The sequence below is a fragment of the Globicephala melas genome, chromosome 2, assembly GCF_963455315.2.
Source record: "Globicephala melas chromosome 2, mGloMel1.2, whole genome shotgun sequence".
Lineage (NCBI taxonomy): Eukaryota > Metazoa > Chordata > Mammalia > Artiodactyla > Delphinidae > Globicephala > Globicephala melas.
This window is the reverse complement of record NC_083315.2, coordinates 89,853,800-89,876,335: the sequence shown is the minus strand read 5'-3', so window position 1 is coordinate 89,876,335 and position 22,536 is coordinate 89,853,800. Positions and strand designations below refer to the sequence as shown.

Sequence of the window (22,536 nt, the reverse complement as noted above, 5' to 3'; positions counted from 1 at the left end):
TCTTGTTTTATTGCCCATGCATGTGTGTGAAAGGCAATTAAATGTGTTACTAATTATATAAATTTAACTTCCTGTATATAATTTTTGAAAATCCCATACCTTCTCAATGGGAAGCAGTAAAGTAAACTTCATTCCTTTGATTTTTACCTTCTGTGGATAGAGCAACTCGCTGAGCTTCGTCAGGAGTTTCTTCGACAAGAAGACCAGCTCCAGGACTATAGGAAGAACAGTACTTACCTCGTGAAGAGGTTAGAATATGAGAGGTAAGATGCTACGTGCAACAAATATTTATGAATCTTGAATATTTGTCCAACTTTCAATTCATTTCTTCCTTTCTGGCTTTTGTTTTTCTTCTCTTCTTTCATTTTACTAGGTCTTTTAAGTTCCTTTTCTGTTATCTTTCTATGCCTCTTTGAAATCACTCTTTTATTTTGATATGTTGAACAACATGAAAGTATCTCTTACAAGGCATGTTGAATCTACCCATGTAGTAGAGTTCGTTGTGAGACAGAAAATCTTTCAAGGTCTGAGTTTTATTGAATGAGATGTGGCAAAGACTGAAAGAAGATTCTGTGGTTCTTTTTGAGGGTCAGTCCAGAAGATAAAGCTGGCAGTGGAAGATATCCCCAGAATAGCTGAGGGACTAAGCACCAGCTGCTTCTCCTGTTCTGCACTTCAGTCCCTTTGCTTATGCCTCTGCACTGTTGGTGATGAGGTTGGGAAACCTCTTAGGGGCCTTTCTAGAATTACTCTTTAAAAAGGTTTATTGTGTATTAAATCAGTTCTACAGTTAAAGGTATTTTTGGGTCTACACACCAAAAATTAGAAAGATTCACTGTATTTTAAACTGTTTATCCATTTCTGACTTCTTACTCTTGTAGGTTATCAATATGCATCTACTTACATATATGTATTTTAATCTAATAGTATTCAGTAATTTTACATATATCTTTAGGATTAAAGAAATATTATTCCAGCATGTTAGTGTACCAAAGCTTGTTTAATCTCTCCCAACTGCTGGACCATTGTAGGAGTTTTCCTTTTCTCACTGTTATGACTATCAACTATAAAAATCTTTGTGCAAAAAGCATTTTCTCCCTCTTACGTTATTTCACTGGTTATATTCTCAAATATAGAACTTCTGAGGTGGAATGTTTTATTGATCTTGTTGCTCTTATCACATATATGAAAGATTGCTTTGTAAAATGACTATACTAATTTATAATGTAAATGTTTCCCTGTAGCCCCACCAACATTGGCTTTTATATTTCTAACTTAATTTTGCTAGCATAGTAATAAGATAGTACTATATATACATATAAGAAGTTTAATTTGCATTTTAAATGGTGGAAGATAACATTTTTCTGTGTATGTATTCTTTGTTTCTTTTTGCATGAATGATCTATTTGTATTCTTTGACTACTCGTCCAGTGGAAATTCACAATCTTTATGTGTTTTGTTCCTTTACATTTTCTCTTGCTGGTTGCATTCTCTCTTCTTTATTAGTTTCTTCCATTGTTGCTCTTCTTATGGTTTAGGCTTTTATTATTGCGTTGAAAGTACTAACTATTTGATGAATCATCTGCTGCCACTCCTTATCAACTCTTATAATTCTAGCTTTTCTTATCTATTACTATATATTGGTCTTACAGTTTTCTCTTCTAAAGTGTTTTTCTCTTCTATGATTGAAGTTGACTTTGACAGTTGTTTCTTTATAAATGCAATTTATAAAAATAAATTTTCATCTTTCTAATTTGTTTTTTAATTAGTTTTATCATTATTTTTATCCTCTGTTAAAGGTTCAAATATTATAAGAATTTTGACTGTGAGCTATTTTTATGTCTGCTCGTTGTCCTTCCCTACCCACTCCCCTGCTAACTGAATGCTTTATCCTTATAAATGTATGTTTTCAACTTCTAGACATCTTTGAGAATCAATCCAAAATAATAGTCTAAAAGAATGACTTGTAATTTAGTTTTCAGTGTGGACAACAGATCAAGGAATTAAGAGCACAGCATGAAGAAAACATTAAAAAGTTAGCAGACCAGTTTTTGCAGGAACAAAAGGTAAATTTTAAAAATACTTAAAATATGTTCTTGTTATAAATCTTAAAATTTAGAAGTTAAAATTTGTATTTTTGTTATAAAACATTATATTTTTAAGTATTTTAGCCTGCCTAACTCTAAAAGTGACTTGCAGTGGCTTTACTGCTGAGTAAATTAGACATTTACAAAAGTATAACCTCAACTCTTAAAACTAATTTTGAGCTAAATATCTTTTATCTGACTTTTAAAAATAATTTTTGCTATTTATGTCTTAGATTGTAAAGTGGATGATCATTTTACTTGAAAATCAACTATTTGCTATTTTATGCTTTTGAGAAATAGAAAAAAATTGAGAAAATTTTTCCTTAATTATCAGTCTTTGTTATTCTGAATTCCTTTCTTAAAACACAGAAATGAAACACTAGCCACTATTTTGATTCATATTTTGGGGGTGGCAAATTCTTTTAGTTCATACAATTCCAGTTGATATATATTATGAAAGTCCTGCTAGAAATGGAGGGAATTTGTCTGAAGTTTACTAGTCATTAGGACATTCATTTTTTTATACACTATAATCTAATCTGACTAGCTGTGGTTTGTATAAAGTCTTGTGATTTAGAGTTAAGAGAGATTGAATAGTGAAAAGTATTTTTCTTGGTCTTTGGCAGCATCTCATCTAAAGGACTAGAAGCTAAGGAAACCAGGTTTTCATTCTTTGCTCTTTCACTATTTTGCAGCATGATATTGAGGGCATCATTCTTTTTAATCTATAAAGTGGAATGGCTGCTGCCTATCTGCAGTCTTCCTTGAAGAGACATGGGGATAGATTGCTGGAAGATGGCAGGCCTGAGTGAGCTACCTAGGTGGCATTGAGGGCAGCCAGAAGGTATTATTGAGACACTGGATGGTTAGAGGAGCATAGCAGAACATGGAAGGAAGGGGACAAGAGGCTTGCTGTTGCAGTTGTGTTATTACAAGCCCAGTATATAAATAATGGGATGAATTTGCTCTCTTCTCTTCTCCCAAGAAGCACGTATATAAGCTTTTTCCTTTTTCCTGCCAAGTGTAGTTCTCCCTTTCTGCTCTTCTATATTAGGCTATTTTTACATTATTAATTAGCTAATATCTACTCCAGTTCTTCTTTGCACTTATCCTGCCCTAAATGGAGCAAGGTGGGGAGGAATGGAGATGCTTAAGAGCATTTCTCCTTTGTAGGGTGACATACCAGCTGCCTAATCTACTCCTCATCCTCATTCTCTGTTCTTCGACTACTATAACTAGTTGATTCTGTGAAATTTGAGTTGTTTTTCATAGGAACAAATCCATTGTAAGCTATATGAAACAAGCATAAGTTGTATTGAGGTTTTTTTTTTTTTTTTTTTTAACTAAGTACATTCCTGTTTTGGAAATTACTCTGGGGAGGGGGTCAGCAAACTAAATCCAGCCTCCTGCCTGTTTTTAACTGCCCATCAGCAAAAAATGGTCATTACATTGAAAAATGGTTAAAAAGTCAAAAGAATATTTTATGACATGGGAAAGTTGTAAGAAATTCAAATCTTAGTGTCTACAAATACATTAGAACACAGCCACACTCATTTGTTTATTGCTTTCATGCTACAAAGATAAATGGTTATAAACCAGAGGAGACTAAGAAGACCTGAGTACTTAAATGCAATGTAGTAAAAAATTAAATAAATAAATAAATAAAATAAAATAAATGCAGTGTAGTATCCTGGATTGGATCCTGGAACAGAAAAAGATCTTAATGGAAAAAGTGGTGAAATCTAAGTAAAGTCTGGAGTTTAGTTAATAATGCACTAATGTTGGTTTCTTAGTTTTGTAAATGTGCTGTGCTAATGTGATGTTAACATTTAGGGAAATTGGGAGATGGGTAATTACTTTTCTGTAAATCTAAATTATTTCAGAGTAAGAAGTTTATTTAAAAAACAATTGGGGGACTTCCCTGGTGGTGCAGTGGTTAAGAATCCGCCTGTCAGTGCAGGGGACATGGATTTGAGTCCTGGTCTGGGAAGATCCCATATGCTGTGGACCAACTAAGCCCGTGTGCCACAGCTACTGAGTCTGCACTCTAGAGCTAGCGAGCCACAACTACTGAGCCTACGTGCCACAACTACTGAAGCCCACGCATCTAGAGCCCACGCTCCACAACAAGAGAAGCCACCGTAATGAGAAGCCCACGCACCGCAACGAAGAGTAGCCCCCACTCTCCGCAACTAGAGAAAAGCCCTCGCGCAGCAACAAAGACCCAACACAGCCAAAAATAAAAAAACAAATAAATTTATTAAAAAACAAAAAAACAATTAGGTGGCCCCCTTACCAAATCAGTAGTACTGCATTTAGGAAGCCATCTTATTTTGTTAATAGTATTTAATATCGTCCATTCACGTAAAGGTGTTGCCGTTAATAATGCATCAAAGGGACAACATCTTTATTAACTGTTTTAAATGGAAAAGTATTTTTGACCAGTAGTTTGTTGACTTTTAAGTTTTGTTTATTATTGTTTGTTTTATCCGCATCAAAAAGCAGTGGAATATTATGGAAGTAGCCTTATGATGTAGCATTATAGCAAAAATGCACAGAGATGCAGGATGGCTGCTCACGTTGTACCTCAACAATTTTCTCACCTTTGGCCTTCATACTGACATGTTCAGAAATTTCAGTTTATCATTTCACTCATCAGCAATTAAGCTCTCAGAATTGGCTATCGCCTACCAAGTTCCCAAAAACTGTGGGAGTGAGAAAGACTGTGGTTTGAATCCCTTTTCCACACTTCTCTAGCTTTGTAATCTTGAACAAGCTGCTTAAACTTCTTTAAGCCTCAGTTTTATTTTGTTTTTCCCAAAACTGTTCATTTGTCTCCACTAAAGGATAGACTTGAAAACAATTTGTAAACTGTGAAACACAGTGCAAATGTTTGTTGTTGATTTTATCTGCCAGATAGACTGGTATACCTACACCTGATTGTCAAAGCACCCTTTCTTCTTTATTGTGACAAATTCTTAAAATTTGCCTCCTATTTTTCTAGATTTTCTATAGATTTTTTTGTACTATTGTTTTTTATCACGTTACCAATGATTGTACTGCATAATGCTTTAGAGTTGACAGAACATTTAATGTTAATATTATTATGCATTAAATATTAATATGGCAACCCAAGCATGTGTACTTGACTCCTTGCCTCTCCCAGTTTTCCACTGAGGCAACTCAACAAATATAAAAGAGGAAACTGGCCCCCCACAGAATTGAGTCAGACCTAATCATAAACCTGAAGATTCAAGTTTCCAAGGAGGAGATATGGTTAGTTGAAGCAGGTTACAGGGAGCACTGACTTGTGCATTGTTCTGCCATTCCTTCGTATGCTTGAGTGGCCAGTGCACCTGGGAAGAAGTTTGCCTGTTTTCTACCCTTGCTGTTTCTACTTGGGGAAAAACCTGACAATGTCAGTAGCCATCTATCACACTTGAGGGGACACCTGTGTGCCATCCTCCTGCTCTCTGCGATCCTACTCGATTACAACATATGCCTATACAGAATCCACTCTGCCCACAGCACCCAAGACTGTGCCAAACTATAGGCCTCCACAGCAACCTACAGTGCTCAGCAAGACTGTCTTCTCACAGAATCGCCAAAGAGAATTATCAGCATAGCCAAAGGGAATTATCTCTGCCTAAAATTTTAGGCCATTTATGATAGAGACTTTTAAAAAATATTACTTATTCTCTGAATTCATATCAGGTATAAAAACTGAACAGAAAATAATATATCCCACATCTCTAAGTGTTTATAATTTAGACCCATGGTATGTATTTCAAAAAAATGAATTGTTTCAGAATATTAAGTGAATAGTTGTTTCAGTAGTTTCACATTTTGAACTGAAAAATACTTACTGTTACCAAATCTTAATCTAACAGCAAGAGGCCCACAAGTTTGAATCAAAAGATGGAAATGAATTGGATATAAACCATCATGTGGTACCTAAAAACATTCCAAAAGTTGCTGAGAATGCTGCAGGCAAGCATGAAGAACCCTCAAGCAATCATATTCCACATGGGAAAGGTATTACTATTATTTTGTGTTAATAGAAAAACTAATAGAAATAGTTTCTAATAGTTTGTGTTAATAGAAAAACTATTATTTTTCTCATTTTGAAGTGGATTATTGAATCATAAAGAATATTGTTTGATTTTACTTCCATTATGATTAGGTGTCTTTTTCAAATTTGGATCCTTTAATAGAGAAGAAAAAACAGTAAGTTTATAGAGTTACAACTATGTCCAAAGCAAGATATAAAGATATTCATTTGATATAGCCTATTGCTCTACAAACTGATTATTACATTCCTTCAAAATATTTTCAATTTATGTAATGAAAAATATAAAATTATATTTTTTGTTACTGTTACTTGGGCAGAACAAATCAAACGAGGTGGTGATGCAGGAATGCCTGGAATAGAAGAGAATGACCTTGCAAAAGCTGAAGATCTTCCCATTGGTAAGTAAAAGTTATTAGAATATTTAACTGAAGTGATCATGTTATTTTTCATGTGACTCTATTGTTTGTTTTTTTTAAAATAAATTTATTTATTTATTTTTGGTTGCATGGGGTCTTCGTTGCCACTCATGGGCTTTCTCTAGTTGTGGCAAGTTGGGGCTACTCTTCATTGCAGTGCATGGACTTCTTATTGCGGTGGCTTCTCATGTTGCAGAGCATGGGCTCTAGGCACACAGGCTTTAGTAGTTGTGGCATGTGGGCTCAGTAGTTGTGGCTCGCGGGGTCTAGAGCGCAGGCTTAGTAGTTGTGGTGCACGGGCTTAGTTGCTCCACGGCATGTGGGATCTTCCCAGACCAGGGCTTGAACCCGTGTCCCCTGCACTGGCAGGCGGATTCTTAACCACTGCACCACCAGGGAAGCCCATCATGTGACTATTGTTTTTCTGAGTAACACCTGAGAAAAGTCACAGATATCTGGATGATTGATATTTCCAGTTAACTAACTCCCCATTAGTTGCCAAGGTATAAATGTTTTGGATATATTTTTATGAAAAATTTTGCTAAAATGTATAAAGTACTTGTTTTTGCCTTAAGAGTCAAGCATAAAGAAAAAAAGCGTAAAACATATTTGAACTTTTTCTTGATGACTCAGAGTTATTTCTCATGACAGTTATGCTATGTTAGTTACTTATGTTTACTAAAAGTATGTGTGGCTTATTTCTTTCAGGCTAAATGTTCCTAGATTGCTGTGTTGCTGATGTGCTTTAATATGGCATAGTAATACCGTTATATAGGTTTTTAGGACTTGGCGTTTCTTTTCAGTTAATCACCCGACACTTTAAATAGCTTATTCACTTTTTTCCCTTGTTTTATGGCTACTTCTGTTCAGTGTATATCTTTTTCTCCATTAATGTGTCTACTTCTTGTCCATTTCCACTTGGTCTGTATCACTGCTGCTATCCTAATCACATTCAGTTTTTTCTATTTTTCTTGGCTATCATAGGTACCCCTCCCTGCTGACTGCAGTATATTATGGTGGAAAATAGGAAGAAACAGCACATCTTTGGTCCTTCTTAGCTGTTTTTGTTCCTTTTCCATCTCTGTGATCACTTCTGTGGTTATATAGCTCATTGTATGTGGCTGAAACTGCTGAGTGTCTGAGGTCCAAATGCATGAAGTATTAGTCCTTTCATTTGTATAGTTTTTTTATCTTCTCAAATTCTTTCGTATCTATTATATTCTTTTGAGTTTCCAATTCACCGTATATTCCCTTGAAATAAAGGTCGGGACAAGAGGAAGAACGTGAGTTTAAAAATAAAGAGTAAGGATGAGCATGATTTGTTTATAAGGCAATGAAATTATCCAGTGATTCTTAAAGTGTGGTCCTTGGACTAGCAGTATCAGCATTACCCAGGAGCTTGTTAGAAACACTAATTCTTAGGTCCCATTCCAGATCTGCTGCATAAGAAATTCTTGAGATATAGCCCAGCAGTTTGTGTTTTAACAGGCTCTCCAGGTGATTTTGATCTTTGCTAAAGTTTAAGAACCACTGGCTTAGATGTAAATTTAAAGAAATGTTGAAAGCAAGGACTATGTATTCTGAATTTTTGCAGTACTTACTCTAGTCCTAGGCTCACCAAGTTTTAGATTGATTTTTCTCTTTACGTTGTGCTTACTTTTTCTAACTGAATGAAAGATTCTTTAAATTCTGTAGTGCTTCACAATTTTCAAAAGTTTCACACACATGATTTCATATAATCCCATAATAACCCCTTTTTTTCCCCCACCCTTATATCGCTCCTCCCCTCTCCCCTCTCCCCACGGGTAACCACTTGTTTGTTCTCTATATCTGTGAGTCTGCTTCTTTTTTGTTTTATTCACTAGTTTGTTGTATATTTTAGATTCCACATGTAAGTGATATCATATAGTATTTGTCTTTCTCTGACTTATTTCATTTAGCATAATTCCCTCCAAGTCCATACACGTTGATACAAATGGCAAAAGTTCACTCTTTTTTATGACTGAGTAGTATTCTATTCTATCTCTGTACTTATATTGCCTATACCACATCTTCTTTATCCATTCATCTGTTGATGGACACTTAGGTTGCTTCCATATCCTGGTAATTGTAAATAATGCTGCTAGGAACATTGGGGTATGTGTATCTTTTCAAATTAGTGGTATTTTTCTTTTGGATACTTACCCTGGAGTGGAATTGTTGGATCATATGGTAGCTCTGTTTTTAGTTTTTTGAGAAACCTCCATAGTGTTTTCCACAGTGGCTGCACCAATTTACATTCCCGCCAACAGTGTACAAGTGAATTAATTTTTTTTATCTTTGATTTTCTGTAATTTGAAAATGATATACTGTGGAGCAGTTTTTTTGTTTAGTTTTTGTTTGTTTGTTTTGGCATTTATCCTGCTTGGTGTTCCCTGAGCTTCCTTGATCTGTAGTTGGGGTTTGACATTAATTTGGGGAAATTCTCAGTCATTATGATTTCAAATTTTTCTTCTGTTCTTTTCTCTCTTCTCCTTCTGGTATTCTCATTATGCATATGTTACACCTTTTGTACTTGTCTTAGGTATTTGGTTCTGTTTTTTTCCAGTCTTTGTCCTCTTTGCTTTTCAGTTTTTGAGGATACTATTGATATATCCTTTAGCTCAGAGCTTCTTTCCTCAGCCTTCTCCAGTCTACTAATAAACCCATCAAAGGCACTGTTCATTTCTGTTACAGTGTTTTTGATCTCTAGTATTGCTTTTTGATTCTTTCTAGGATTTCTGTCTCTGTACTTATATTGCTTATCTATTCTTGCATGCTGTCTGCTTTATCCATTAGAGTTCTTAGCATATTAATTACAGTTTTAAATTCCTGGTCTGTTAATTGCAACATTTCTGCTGTGTGTGGTTCTGAAGCTTACTCTCTCTTTTCAAATTGCATTTTTTGCCTTTCAGTGTGCCTTGTAATTTTTCCTTGATACCTTAACATGATATACCAGGGAAAAGAAACTGTTGTAAATAGGTCTTTAGTAATGTGGTGGTGAGGTGTCGGGGAGGGAAAGCATTCTGTAGTCCTATGTTAGGTCCCAGGCTTTTAGCAAGCCTGTGTCTCTGGACTCTGAACTTCACAAGTGTTTCAGTTTTTTTCCTCCCCCCTTAGGTGAGACAGGGTGGCTAGAGTGGGCTGGAGTTGGGTATTTCCCTTCCCCAGGTCACTTAGACTCTGATAATGCCCTAGCAGTTTAGGTGCAGTTCAACTAGTTTCTGCAGAGGGCAGACAGAGAACTGAGTGCTTTGGTGTATTTCAAAAATGGTTCCTTTTGCCCTCCCCCTGCTCGAGGGGATGTTTCTCCGTATTTACTATGGGAACCTAGTTAAGCTCCTGGAGATAAATTTCACAGCTTTGAGGGAGCCCCCTCTGTGACTGGGTCCCCCTAGAGTTTTAACTATGAGTTGCCCATACTGAGCCTCTGGCAATTAATTAGTTACAGTTCAGGTTTTGGTACCCTGTCACTGCCTTCTATGGCAGTTTCTGTTCATTAGTGTCTCTTGTAAACCAAGACTCCCATATTTGCCTGTCCCTCTAATCATGGTGGGTAGTAGTTTGCCCTGTGTCCTACTCTTTCTTATGGACCCAAGAAGAGTTGTTGATTTTTCAGACTGTTTAGCTTTTTTCTTGTTGTTAGGATAGAGTGGCAACTTCTGAGCTCCTTGTATGCAGAACCAGAAACCAGAAGTCTTCTGGATTAATTTTTGAACCTCTTTGAATTGTTGGTGTTTGCTTTGAGAATCATTGTTCATAACAGTTATCCTTAATTATTTAGAGAAGTGTTTTGAGTATAAAAATTATTTTGATATAGTCACTGGTGAAAATAAACTTTGAGCTATAGAGTCTAGTTAGATGCAAACACAAAGGAGAGCCATGTTGTACCTTCGTACCTTGAGCTCTCAGTATGGTAATGCCTTGCACATGGCAAGGTCCCAGTAAATGTGTATGGTTGAATTACCAGAATATCTTTAGCAGTGGGGCAATGGTCTCTAGAGTCAAACTGCTGGATTCAGACCCTTGGCTCTATCTTTTAACAGGCATGTGATCATTTATTTGCCCTTATCCTTATCAGTGAAATAGGATAACAGTTTCAACCTCATAGGGTGGATGTGAGGTTTAAATGTAAAGCACCAAGAACAGTGTGCCTGGCATATAGCCTGTGCTATATAAATCTTAGCTGCTGTTGTTATTACCATGATTATTTTATATTATTAGAAACATATTTTTATCTCCTTGTCACTCCTTTTACTGAGTATTGTCTTTTCTCCCTGAAGTAATCTATGTCATAATTCTTAATGCCAGTACAAGTTCTGGTGTGTATGTGGAGTCCCTAATGACTATAGAGGCAATAATCCCACAGAGGAAGTAGAGGGAAGAACAGTTCATCCTTGTATTTTTTTTTTCCATCCTTGTAATTTAAAAACAGACCCTTATGTGTTAATAGCAGTTTTGTTTACGATAGCCAAGACTGTACTAGAAGCTATAGCAGAGCAGTGCTGAACTATCTTAAAATACAGCTCTGAAACAGTCAAGGGGTATATAGCATGCGCCTATGGTTAGCATGATGCTTCAGCTTCTCAGCTTCCAAAGCCATAGAGCTAAACCTTAATGGGTTTTGGTTTTGTTTTGTTTTTTGCGGTATGCTGGCCTCTCACTGCTGCGGCCTCTCCCGCTGTGGAGCACAGGCCCCAGATGCGCAGGCTTAGCGGCCATGGTTCACGGGCCCAGCCGCTCCGCGGCATGTGGGATCCTCCCGGACCCGGGCACAAACCCGTGTCCCCTGCATCGGCAGGCAGACTCTCAACCACTGCGCCACCAGGGAAGACCCTGTTTTGTTTGTTTTTAATGTTGATTTGGAGCTAGTCATAAGATTTTACAGGAGTCTTGTAGTTTAACCCATTACCTTCTTGACCTGGGTATTTTAGGCACCTGTGATGTTAGGCAGTTACATATTTATATCACTAGTTTTTAAACTTTTTTAAATTCAGAAACATACAGAAAAAGATAGAAAATAACATAGTGAATACTCAAGTATCCAGTGCCCTTTAAAAAAACACACAAAGATAATGTAACATTTTGCCACATTAGTTTCAGATATTTCTGTTATTGATGTTATCGTTAAAGAAATAAAACATTACTGATAAACTGAAGCCTCCCTGTGTACCCTCCAGATCTCAATCCTGTCTCTTCTTCCCCAGAGGTAACTACTGTGCTGAGATTGGTGTGTATCAATTTCCATACATGTTTTTCGACTTTTACTGCACTTGTAAACATCTGTAAAACTATGAAGTATTGTTTTGTTTGCTTTCTTAAACTTTAAATAAATGATGTCATTGTTTATATGATTCTGCAACTTTATTTTCCCCTCGGTATTATGCTTTTGAGACTTACCTGCATTATACCTGTGGCTTTTTAACAGTTATAATTATTTCACTGTATAAGTATACCATAATTTATCTATTCATATATAATAAACAATTAGGCCACTTCCAGGTGTTTATTTTGTTGTTGTTATTTCAAACAAATACTACAGTGGACATTCTCATATATATCTTCTTGTGCACCTGAGAGTCTCTGGATACTTCTAGTATTTGATTAGTACATTGAGATTAAAAGGTGAGCTTGTTGCTGACTAGAGGACAGGCCTAGAGATCTAGCTGTCCCAAGTCCTACCCAGTCACTGAGGGTTGAGGAGATCAATAGCTCAACACACTGGTAGTCTGTAAACACTTCCCAGCGCAGTGGTTGCAAAGCTGTGCACAAGGATATAAACTTAAGAGTAGAATTCTTGCATTATAGAGCATCTTCAGCTTTACTATACTTATATCAGTTTACACTTTTGCTAGTAATATATGACAGTTTTTGTTTATCCACATCCTCAACTAATATTTGGGTTTACTATACTTTAAACTTTTTGCCAATCTGAAATGGTACCTTAAATTTGCCTTGGTATGAGTGACGTTAAACATCTATTCATATGTTTATTGGCCATTTTTGTTGCCTTCTTCTGTGATTTGCCTGGTAATCATTTTTGCCCACTTTTCTATTGGATTGTTAGTATTTTATTGATTTTTAAGAGTTCCTTAATAGTATGTAATGCAAATACCTTTTCCATATCATGCATATCAACAGAGAGGAAAATCTTATTTCTTACTTGGAAACTTCTTTCTAGTTTTAAGATCTAGTTAATCTCAGTAAAAATTGCCTCTAATGGTTTACTTTGGGGAAAACCCCATAAAGTTATAAAGATTTTTATGTACCTAAGCAGTCAGAAGTTCTTTTATAATTTATAAAGAAAACCTTTTTGGTTTTCTAAAAGTTTGCTTTTCTTTCTAGGTAGAGCTACTCTATTTATAAGATAATTAATTTTCTAGAACAGAAGATTTCTACCTTGGCCATATATTGGAATCACTGGGGAGTTAAAAAAGAAAAAAAAAGAAACCAATGCCTGAGCCCCACTCCAGAGATTTTTATATATTTGATCTGAGTTGCGGCTAGGGCTCTGAATGTTTAAATGCTTCTTAAGTGATTGTATTATGTAGCCAACCTAGAACACCACTGCTCTCAGAGGATTCTCTAGATCTGTACTGCCTAATATCAGTACATTAGCCACTGGTCACATGTAGCTATTTAAATTCATTAAACTTAAATAAAACTAAAATTTCAGTTCCTTGGTCAAACTTAGCCACACTTCAAGGGCTTAATAGTCACCGTGGCTACTGGCTATTGTATTGGACAGCACAGATATAGAACGTCTCCATAATTGCAAAAAGTCCTATTGGATAGTGCTGCTCTAATTGAAACTGGTAATAGGGTTTGCTTCTGGGGAAGAAGACTGAGGATAGAGATGAAAAGGGGACTTTTCATTATATAACCTTTTGAATGCTGGTTTCAAAATTTTATGAGGTAATTTTATTAAATACCTATTCAAAAATAAATATTTTTTTAAAAATTAGAGATAATTATAGTGATATTTGAGAGGAGAAAAAAGAAGATTTTGTTTTAAAGAAGCAGTGTAGTTAATCTTTTTTGGGGGGGCAAAGGTTCTTTCTCTAAAGTTTAGAGCTTTTAGAGGAAAAATTATCTAAATTTATAAAAACAAATTAAAATATTTTAACAAATTAAATCATTGTAAATAGACTTTTAGGCATCTTGTAAAACAGAAATTGGCAAACTACAGCTTGGTTGCCTGTTTTAATAAATAGTTTTACTGAAATATTACCATGCTCATTTGTTGTGTATTGTCAGTGACTGCTTTTGTGCTAGAACAGCAGAATTGAGTATGGACTACAAGCTTAAAATATTCACTATCTAGCCCTTTAAGAAAAAGTTTTCAAAGATCCCTGTTATAGAAGAAACAAATCAGGTAAAATTGGGCATTTTTTATTGTTGTTGTAGGGGAGAAATACTAGCACATTATCAAATTGTACATATTCCTGGAAACTGCTAGTAAAGGTACATAATTACATAAACTTCTAATGATACATTTGGTTTATAATTGAAAGATTTCTTTCACTGTCATATTTTATGGGGCCACAATTTATATTGGCCACAATTAAGAAAAAAGGAATCAAAATAGCCTTGAACCAGCAAGTATCATCCAGGGAGAATAGGATAGAATAGGACTCAGTGAGTTTGAGGCTTTAATTGGTACCTGTTTCTCTCACTTTTTAAAAACTATACTTCTAAAGTATTGTGTTTTAGTGGTTATTCTAGTGATTACTATATGCATCCTATACGTATCATGGTATACTTAGAAACAGTATCGTACTACTTCATGTAAAATGTTAGAACCTTACAGAGATATAATTCCATTTACTTCTCATTCTTTGTGCGGTTGTTATCATATATGGTATTTCTATATGTTAAAAATCCCAGTGTTTTCATTATTATTTTGGTTTACAAAACCTTTTAAGGGCTTCCCTGGTGGTGCAGTGATTAAGAATCTGCCTGCCAATGCAGGGAACATGGGTTCGAGCCCTGGACCAGGAAGATCCCACATGCCGCGGAGCAGCTAAGCCCGTGCACCACAACTACTGAGCCTGTGCTCTAGAGCCTGCGAGCCACAACTACTGAGCCCGCAAGCCACAACTACTGAAGCCCGCGTGCCTAGAGCCCATGCTCTGCCACAGGAGAAGGCACCGCAATGAGAAACCCGTGCACCGCAACGGAGAGTAGCCCCCACTCGCCGCAACTAGAGAAAAGCCCACGTTCAGCAACAAAGACCTAAGGCAGCCAAAATTATGAATAAATAAATTTTTTAAAAAACCCTTTTAAGAAAATGGGAGAAGAAAATACTATGGTCTCTTATATTTACCACATACTTACCACTTAGTGCTCATTATTCCTTCCCATGGATTCTAATTTCTATCTTGATTATCATTTTCCCTTCAGCTTGAAGAACTTCCTTAAGCATTTCTTGAAATGCAGGTCTTCTAGCAACAAATTTTTCCAACTCTTGTTTATCTGAAAACATTTTTATTTCATACTCATTTTGAGGGATATTTTTACTGGATATAGAAATATGGTTGTTGGTTTTTTTTTCTTTCAGCCCTTTAAAGACACAGTTCCATTGCCTTCTAGCCAACAATGATTCTAAGTCAACCGTTATTCTTTCTGTTGTGCTTTTGTATTAGTGTGTATTCGTTTTCTCTGCTTTAAAATTTTTCTCTTTAGCTTTCATTTTTATCAGTTTGACTAAGGTGTGCCTTGGTCTCGTTTTTCTTTGTACTTATTCTGCTTGGAATTCCCTGAGGTTATTTAATCTGGGGGGTGATATTTTTCACCAAATTTGGTGAATTTTCAGCCTTTATTCAAATTCGAATATTATTTAGAAATTTTTCTGCCCTATTTTTTTCCTAAGACTCAAAGTACATGCATTGCAGACTGCTTAATATTGTCCCACATGTCACTGAAGTTTTTGTTCATTTTTTTACAATAATTTTTCTCTTTCAACTTTTTAATGTCTTTGATTTGTCTTCAAGTTCATTGACCCCTTTTTCTGCAGTGTTTAGACTGCTGTTCAGAACCCATCTAGTGTAGTTTTTCATTTCAGATGTATTTTCAGCTCTAGAATTTCCATTTGGTTCTTGTTTTAGTTTCCACTTCTCTGTTGGATATCCCTATCTTTCCCTTTAAATCTTTGTGTGTGTGTGTGTTTGTGTGTGTAAAACAGTTGTTTACCAGTCCTTGTTTGCTAGTTTATACAAATGGATCATTTTTGAGTATGTTTCTCTTGATTGCTTTTTTTCTTGATTACGGGTGGTATTGCCTATTTCTTTATATGCTTAGTAACTTTATCGTGTACTGTATGAATGGATTTTGTTGTCTTCTTTTAAAGGGTGCTGAGTTTTTTTCTTGCAGACAGTTAAATCTGTTAGGCTTGGTTTTATGCTTTGTTTGGGCAGGTTAGTGTTGATTTTGTTCTTAGTCTGAGGACATGGCCCTTAACTCTAAGGTGTGATCCCTTCTTTTAAAGTAGACTTTTAGCATTTCATTTGAATGCCCAAGATGCTCAGTGAAGATTCTGTACTGTGGGCCAGAGATCCAGTCGTGCTACATGACCTCTGTTTTTTTTGTTCAGCTCTCAGCCCTGCAGCAGGTACTGTGTGTTAGGCCCCATAGAGTCTCACCGTATGTATACACAGCCCAGGTCTTGGCCAGAGACCCAAGGGGACTATCCATGTAGATTTCTGTCCCCCATTTCACACAGCTTCTTTTTCTATAGTATTCTGTCCTACAGGTTCCAGCCACCTCAGCAGCCCAATCTGCTTCCTCTGCTCACTGAGACTGTTCATCTCATGTATATCGCTTCTTTCAAGAATTGGTCTTGTACTCTGGTTGTCCAATGCTTTATCTATTTTGTCCATATTAAAAATTGTTTAGGATGTGAGAGAGGGTAAGTCCAGTACTGGTTATTACATCATGGCTAACATTGGAAGTCCATGTTATTCTTTTTAAATTATATAAATGGATTTTTAAGTATGAAGGAATTTTGAGTTCACAGACCAGGTCTTAGAAGCCATATGAGAACATCATTTTAATAGTCTCTATAGACATGTACCTGTATTTCTTAGAGGGCTGAGATGGCTCCACTGGTCAATATTTGAGCAGTTACAAGCATGTTACATCTGTTTATGTACGCAGAACAAAATAACATAAGAATGTTACATCATTGTTTTGTATTGAGCATTCATGCTTCTGAATGATTACTATTTTAATGGGTAATTACTGATCAGAGTTTCGTGAACTTCCAAAAACATTACTATAAGTAAACATTCCTCAGGATTCCTAAGTGTGAGCAAACTGTGTAATCAGGAGGCTCAATAAATTGTTTAGGGCTGGTAGTTTTACATTTAAATATTTTTGTTTCCTCAACCTGAATCTTGGATTCTTTTTTTCATTTTAGTGATAAATGCTTAACTTTGACAACTCTAAATACTTAGTATATGTTGAACACCTACTATTTTCTAGGCATCTATCATAATCTATTAGCAAATATTCTCATTTATTCTCCACATTGGTCATGCAGGGAAGATGGCATTATCCCTGTTTTTCAGATGAAGACTGAGGCTTTAAGAAATTAGGCACTAAAGTCTTACAGTTAATAAATTACAGAGCCATGATTTGAGCCCTGGTCTAACTCTAAAGCCCATGCTTTTTATTCTATCTTTTATTCTCTTAGCTGTGCAACAGAACCATGTTTGGAGCTTTTAATAAATACAGATACCTAGGTACCATCCCAATATTCAGTATGTCCGGGGTGGTATCTGTAAAACTGAAGTGTTGCCAGATTTGAGCACCACTGGTTACTAGTGCCATATTCCTTCTCCATCGTCACAGGCACTGGGTTGTGAAGCCCTGTAAGGCAGAAAACTAGGAATGTGAACATTTTAAAGATTGTAGCTGTCACTGAAATAAGAAAATGAGAGTGAAAGGCAAATATACTTCTCTTTTGGTTCTCAGGGTAAAGGCTGCAGCTGAGGGCTAATAGAGAACTTGAGGAGGATTAGCCCTAAACTTCCTATTACCTTTTGTAAGCATATCAGCCAGGTTCTCCAGAAATGACTACTTTGAATTTTTAAGTCAAGTGAGAGGTATGTCTCATCTCTACTGTCGTGAGTTTCAGTTCCTCATCTGTGAAAGGGGATATCTATCTCAGATAGATTTGAGAGTGACATGAGATTATTGCCTGGTTCATACTAAGTATTCAGAAAGTGGGAGCTACTATTATTATAATTAGTACTATTACTGCTTCCTTTGGAATTACCAGTTTAGTACCAGCCCTCAGCCCCCAAACTACCTATCCTAACATTTTTTATTGTTCGTTGTCTCTAATATGGCCCCTCTCTCCTCTCTGACTTCATTTCTATGCTTTCCCTTCACTGCTTTCTTTGCATTTCCTCAGATGTGCTGTGCATGTTCCTGTCTCAAGGCCTTTGTACTTACTGATCTCTGCCTGAATAGTCTTCCTCCACGTTTCATTCATACCTCTGCTCAAATATGTCTTCTTCAGAAATACCTCCCCTGACCAACCAACTAAAATAGAATGTCCCACTACTCTCTCTCACACGTCCCTGTATTACTTTATGCATAACATTTTCACTCTGACATTTATATTATATTCTGTACATACTTTTTTTAAAGTACCATTTAATTAATTAATTTATTGAAGTGTGGTTGATTTACAATTTTATATTAGTTTCATGTGTAAAGTAGCATTTTAATACAATAGAAATAAATCAAGGGCTGATTGGATCTGGTGAATATAGTTAAAAATATATTGTCTTTAACATGAAAAGATGCTCAACATCACCAATCATTAGAGAAATGCAAATCAAAACCACTATGAGTTATCTCCCCACACCAGTCAGAACGGCCATCATCAAAAAGTCTACAAACAACAAACGCTGGAGAAGGTGTGGAGGAAAGGGAACCCTCTTATGCTGTTGGTGGGAATATAAATTGGTACAGCCACTATGGAGAACAGTATGGAGGTTTACCCAAAAACCAAAACTAGAGCTACCATACAATCCAGCAATCCCACTCCTGGGCACACACCCAGAGAAAAACATGGTTCGAAAGGATACATGCACCGCAGTGTTCACTGCAGCACCGTTCACAATAGCCAAGACATGGAAGCAATCCAAATATCCACTGACAGATGAATGGACAAAGAAGATGTGGTACATACCAGTGGAATATTATTCAGCCATTAAGAAAGAAATAATACCATTTGCAGTAACATGGATGGACCCAGAGACTATCATACTAAGTGAAGCAACTCAGGCACAGAGAGACAAATATCATATATCGCTTATATGTGGAATCTGCTAGTGTTGGAGGGTCTCCTGCAGAGGTGGGGGGTTGCCGTGGCTCACCGTGAGGACAAGGAAACCGGCAGCAGAAGTTTGGGGAAGCAACCCCCAGCATGAGCCCTCCCAGAGTCCGCCACCAGCCCTACCAAAGAGCCCAGGCAGGCTCCCGTGTTGGGTCACCCCATTTACATACTTTTTAATTTACTTGTTATATAACTTGGTCTGTTTTGTCCACCGTTGAATCTCCAGCTTTTTAGAACAGTGCTTAGCATATAGTACGCACTTAATAAGTATTGCTGAAGGTTGCCCACTCTCACCACTCTTATTCAACATAGTTTTGGAAGTTTTAGCCACAGCAATCAGAGAAGAAAAGGAAATAAAAGGAATCCAAATCGGAAAAGAAGAAATAAAGCTGTCACTGTTTGCAGATGACATGATACTATACATAGAGAATCCTAAAGATGCTACCAGAAAACTACTAGAGCTAATCAATGAATTTGGTAAAGTAGCAGGATACAAAATTAATGCACAGAAATCTCTGGCATTCCTATACACTAATGATGAAAAATCTGAAAGTGAAATCAAGAAAACACTCCCATTTACCACTGCAACAAAAAGAATAAAATATCTAGGAATAAACCTACCTAAGGAGACAAAAAACCTGTATGCAGAAAATTATAAGACACTGATGAAAGAAATTAAAGATGATACAAATAGATGGAGAGATATACCATGTTCTTGGATTGGAAGAATCAACATTGTGAAAATGACTCTACTACCCAAAGCAATGTACAGATTCAATGCAATCCCTATCAAACTACCACTGGCATTTTTCACAGAACTAGAACAAAAAATTTCACAATTTTTATGGAAACACAAAAGACCCCGAATAGCCAAAGCAATCTTGAGAACGAAAAACGGAGCTGGAGGATTCAGGCTCCCTGACTTCAGACTATACTACAAAGCTACAGTAATCAAGACAGTATGGTACTGGCACAAAAACAGAAAGATAGATCAATGGAACAGGATAGAAAGCCGAGAGATAAACCCACGCACATATGGTCACCTTATCTTTGATAAAGGAGGCAGAAATGTACAGTGGAGAAAGGACAGCCTCTTCAATAAGTGGTGCTGGGAAAACTGGACAGGTACATGTAAAAGTATGAGATTAGATCACTCCCTAACACCATACATAAAAATAAGCTCAAAATGGATTAAAGACCTAAATGTAAAGCCAGAAACTATCAAACTCTTAGAGGAAAACATAGGCAGAACACACTATGACATAAATCACAGCAAGATCCTTTTTGACCCACCTCCTAGAGACATGGAAATAAAAACAAAAATAAACAAATGGGACCTAATGAAACTTCAAAGCTTTTGTACCGCAAAGGAAACCATAAACGACCAAAAGACAACCCTCAGAATGGGAGAAAATATTTGCAAATGAAGCAACTGACAAAGGATTAATCTCCAAAATTTATAAGCAGCTCATGCAGCTCAATAACAAAAAAACAAACAATCCAATCCAAAAATGGGCAGAAGACCTAAATAGACATTTCTCCAAAGAAGATATACAGACTGCCAACAACTCGTGAAAGAGTGCTCAACATCATTAATCATTAGAGAAATGCAAATCAAAACTACAATGAGGTATCATCTCACACCAGTCAGAGTGGCCATCATCAAAAAATCTAGAAACAATAAATGCTGGAGAGGGTGTGGAGAAAAGGGAAGCCTCTTGCACTGTTGGTGGGAATGTAAATTGATACAGCCACTATGGAGAACAGTATGGAGGTTCCTTAAAAAACTACAAATAGAACTACCATATGACCCAGCAATCCCACTAACTGGGCATATACCCTGAGAAAACCGTAATTCAAAAAGAGTCATGTACCAAAATGTTCATTGCAGCTCTATTTACAATAGCCCAGAGACGGAAACAACCTAAGTGCCCATCATCGGATGAATGGATAAAGAAGATGTGGCACATATATACAATGGAATATTACTCAGCCATAAAAAGAAACGAAATTGAGCTATTTGTAATGAGTGGATAGACCTAGAGTCTGTCATACAGAGTGAAGTAAGTCAGAAAGGGAAAGACAAATACCGTATGCTAACACATATGTATGGAATTTAAGGGAAAAAAAGGTCATGAAGAACCTAGGGGTAAGATGGGAATAAAGACACAGACCTACTAGAGAATGGACTTGAGGATATGGGGAGGGGGAAGGGTAAGCTGTGAGAAAGCGAGAGAGAGGCATGGACATATATACGCTACCAAATGTAAGGTAGATAGCTAGTGGGAAGCAGCCGCATAGCACAGGGAGATCAGCTCCGTGCTTTGTGACCACCAAGATGGGTGGGATAGGGAGGGTGGGAGGGAGGGAGACGCAAGAGGGAAGAGATATGGGAACATATGTATATGTATAACTGATTCAATTTGTTATAAAGCAGAAACTAACACACCATTGTAAAGCAATTATACTCTAATAAAGATGTAAAAAAAAAAGTATTGCTGAAAGATTGAATTTCCATATTTGATAGCTCTCCTTTATAAAAAAGACAAAACCCAGTATCATAGTGGTAGGATAAAAGCTATGTGCTCTAGCGTATCCGGTATTTTATCTTTTTTTTTTTTTTTAACATCTTTATTGGGGTATAATTGCTTTACAATAGTGTGTTAGTTTCTGCTTTATAACAAAGTGAATCAGTTATACATATACATATGTTCCCATATGTCTTCCCTCTTGCGTCTCCCTCCCTCCCACCCTCCCTATCCCACCCCTCCAGGCTGTCACAAAGCACCGAGCCAATATCCCTGTGCCATGCGGCTGCTTCCCACTAGCTATCTACCTTACTACGTTTGTTAGTGTGTATATGTCCATGACTCTCTCTCGCCCTGTCACAGCTCACCCTTCCCCCTCCCCATATCCTCAAGTCCGTTCTCCAGTAGGTCTGCATCTTTATTCCTTTCTTACCCCAGGTTCTTCATGACATTTTTTTTCTTAAATTCCATATATATGTGTTAGCATATGGTATTTGTCTTTCCCTTTCTGACTTACTTCACTCTGTATGACAGACTCTAGGTCTATCCACCTCATTACAAATAGCTCAATTTCGTTTCTTTTTATGGCTGAGTAATATTCCATTGTATATATGTGCCACATCTTCTTTATCCATTCATCCGATGATGGGCACTTAGGTTGTTTCCATCTCTGGGCTATTGTAAATAGAGCTGCAATGAACCGGTATTTTATCTTTATGTTAAATAGGTTTTACCATTTTATGTTTGGTAATTTTACTTAATAATGGCTTTATCAATGGTATATATTTTAACAGCCTAGTTATTCATGATATTACCTGATAGCAGCATGCTATTCTCTGTTGACTTGTATGTTTTCCCCTGGCTCTCAGTGGTCGTCAATGGAGAGGACCTGAGTAAAGTATATCACAGATTATGACTTTAATATCATACATAATTGTTTGCATTCTTTTCAGTGTCTTAATTCTTTCCCAGACTTCAGTTGTCTTTGAGCTCACATTTATCGTTTCTCTTAATCTGTTTAATAAGTACACATAGTCATTGACCTAGTGTTTAGTACTTCCCTGAG

The 22,536-nt window shown here is 36.5% G+C and overlaps 1 protein-coding gene across 2 annotated transcripts in view; it reads left to right on the top strand.

Moving 5' to 3' along the window:
* The window catches only part of GOLM2 (golgi membrane protein 2), a 111,426-nt gene that overhangs the window by 50,304 nt on the left and 38,586 nt on the right, over positions 1-22,536 (top strand). For both annotated transcript variants that reach the window (XM_030842684.2, XM_030842685.3), the window contains exons 3-6: positions 161-263; positions 1,976-2,066; positions 5,978-6,122; positions 6,477-6,557. In XM_030842684.2, coding sequence (XP_030698544.1) covers positions 161-263; positions 1,976-2,066; positions 5,978-6,122; positions 6,477-6,557 — 420 coding nt within the window. The remainder of the gene's footprint in view (positions 1-160; positions 264-1,975; positions 2,067-5,977; positions 6,123-6,476; positions 6,558-22,536) is intronic.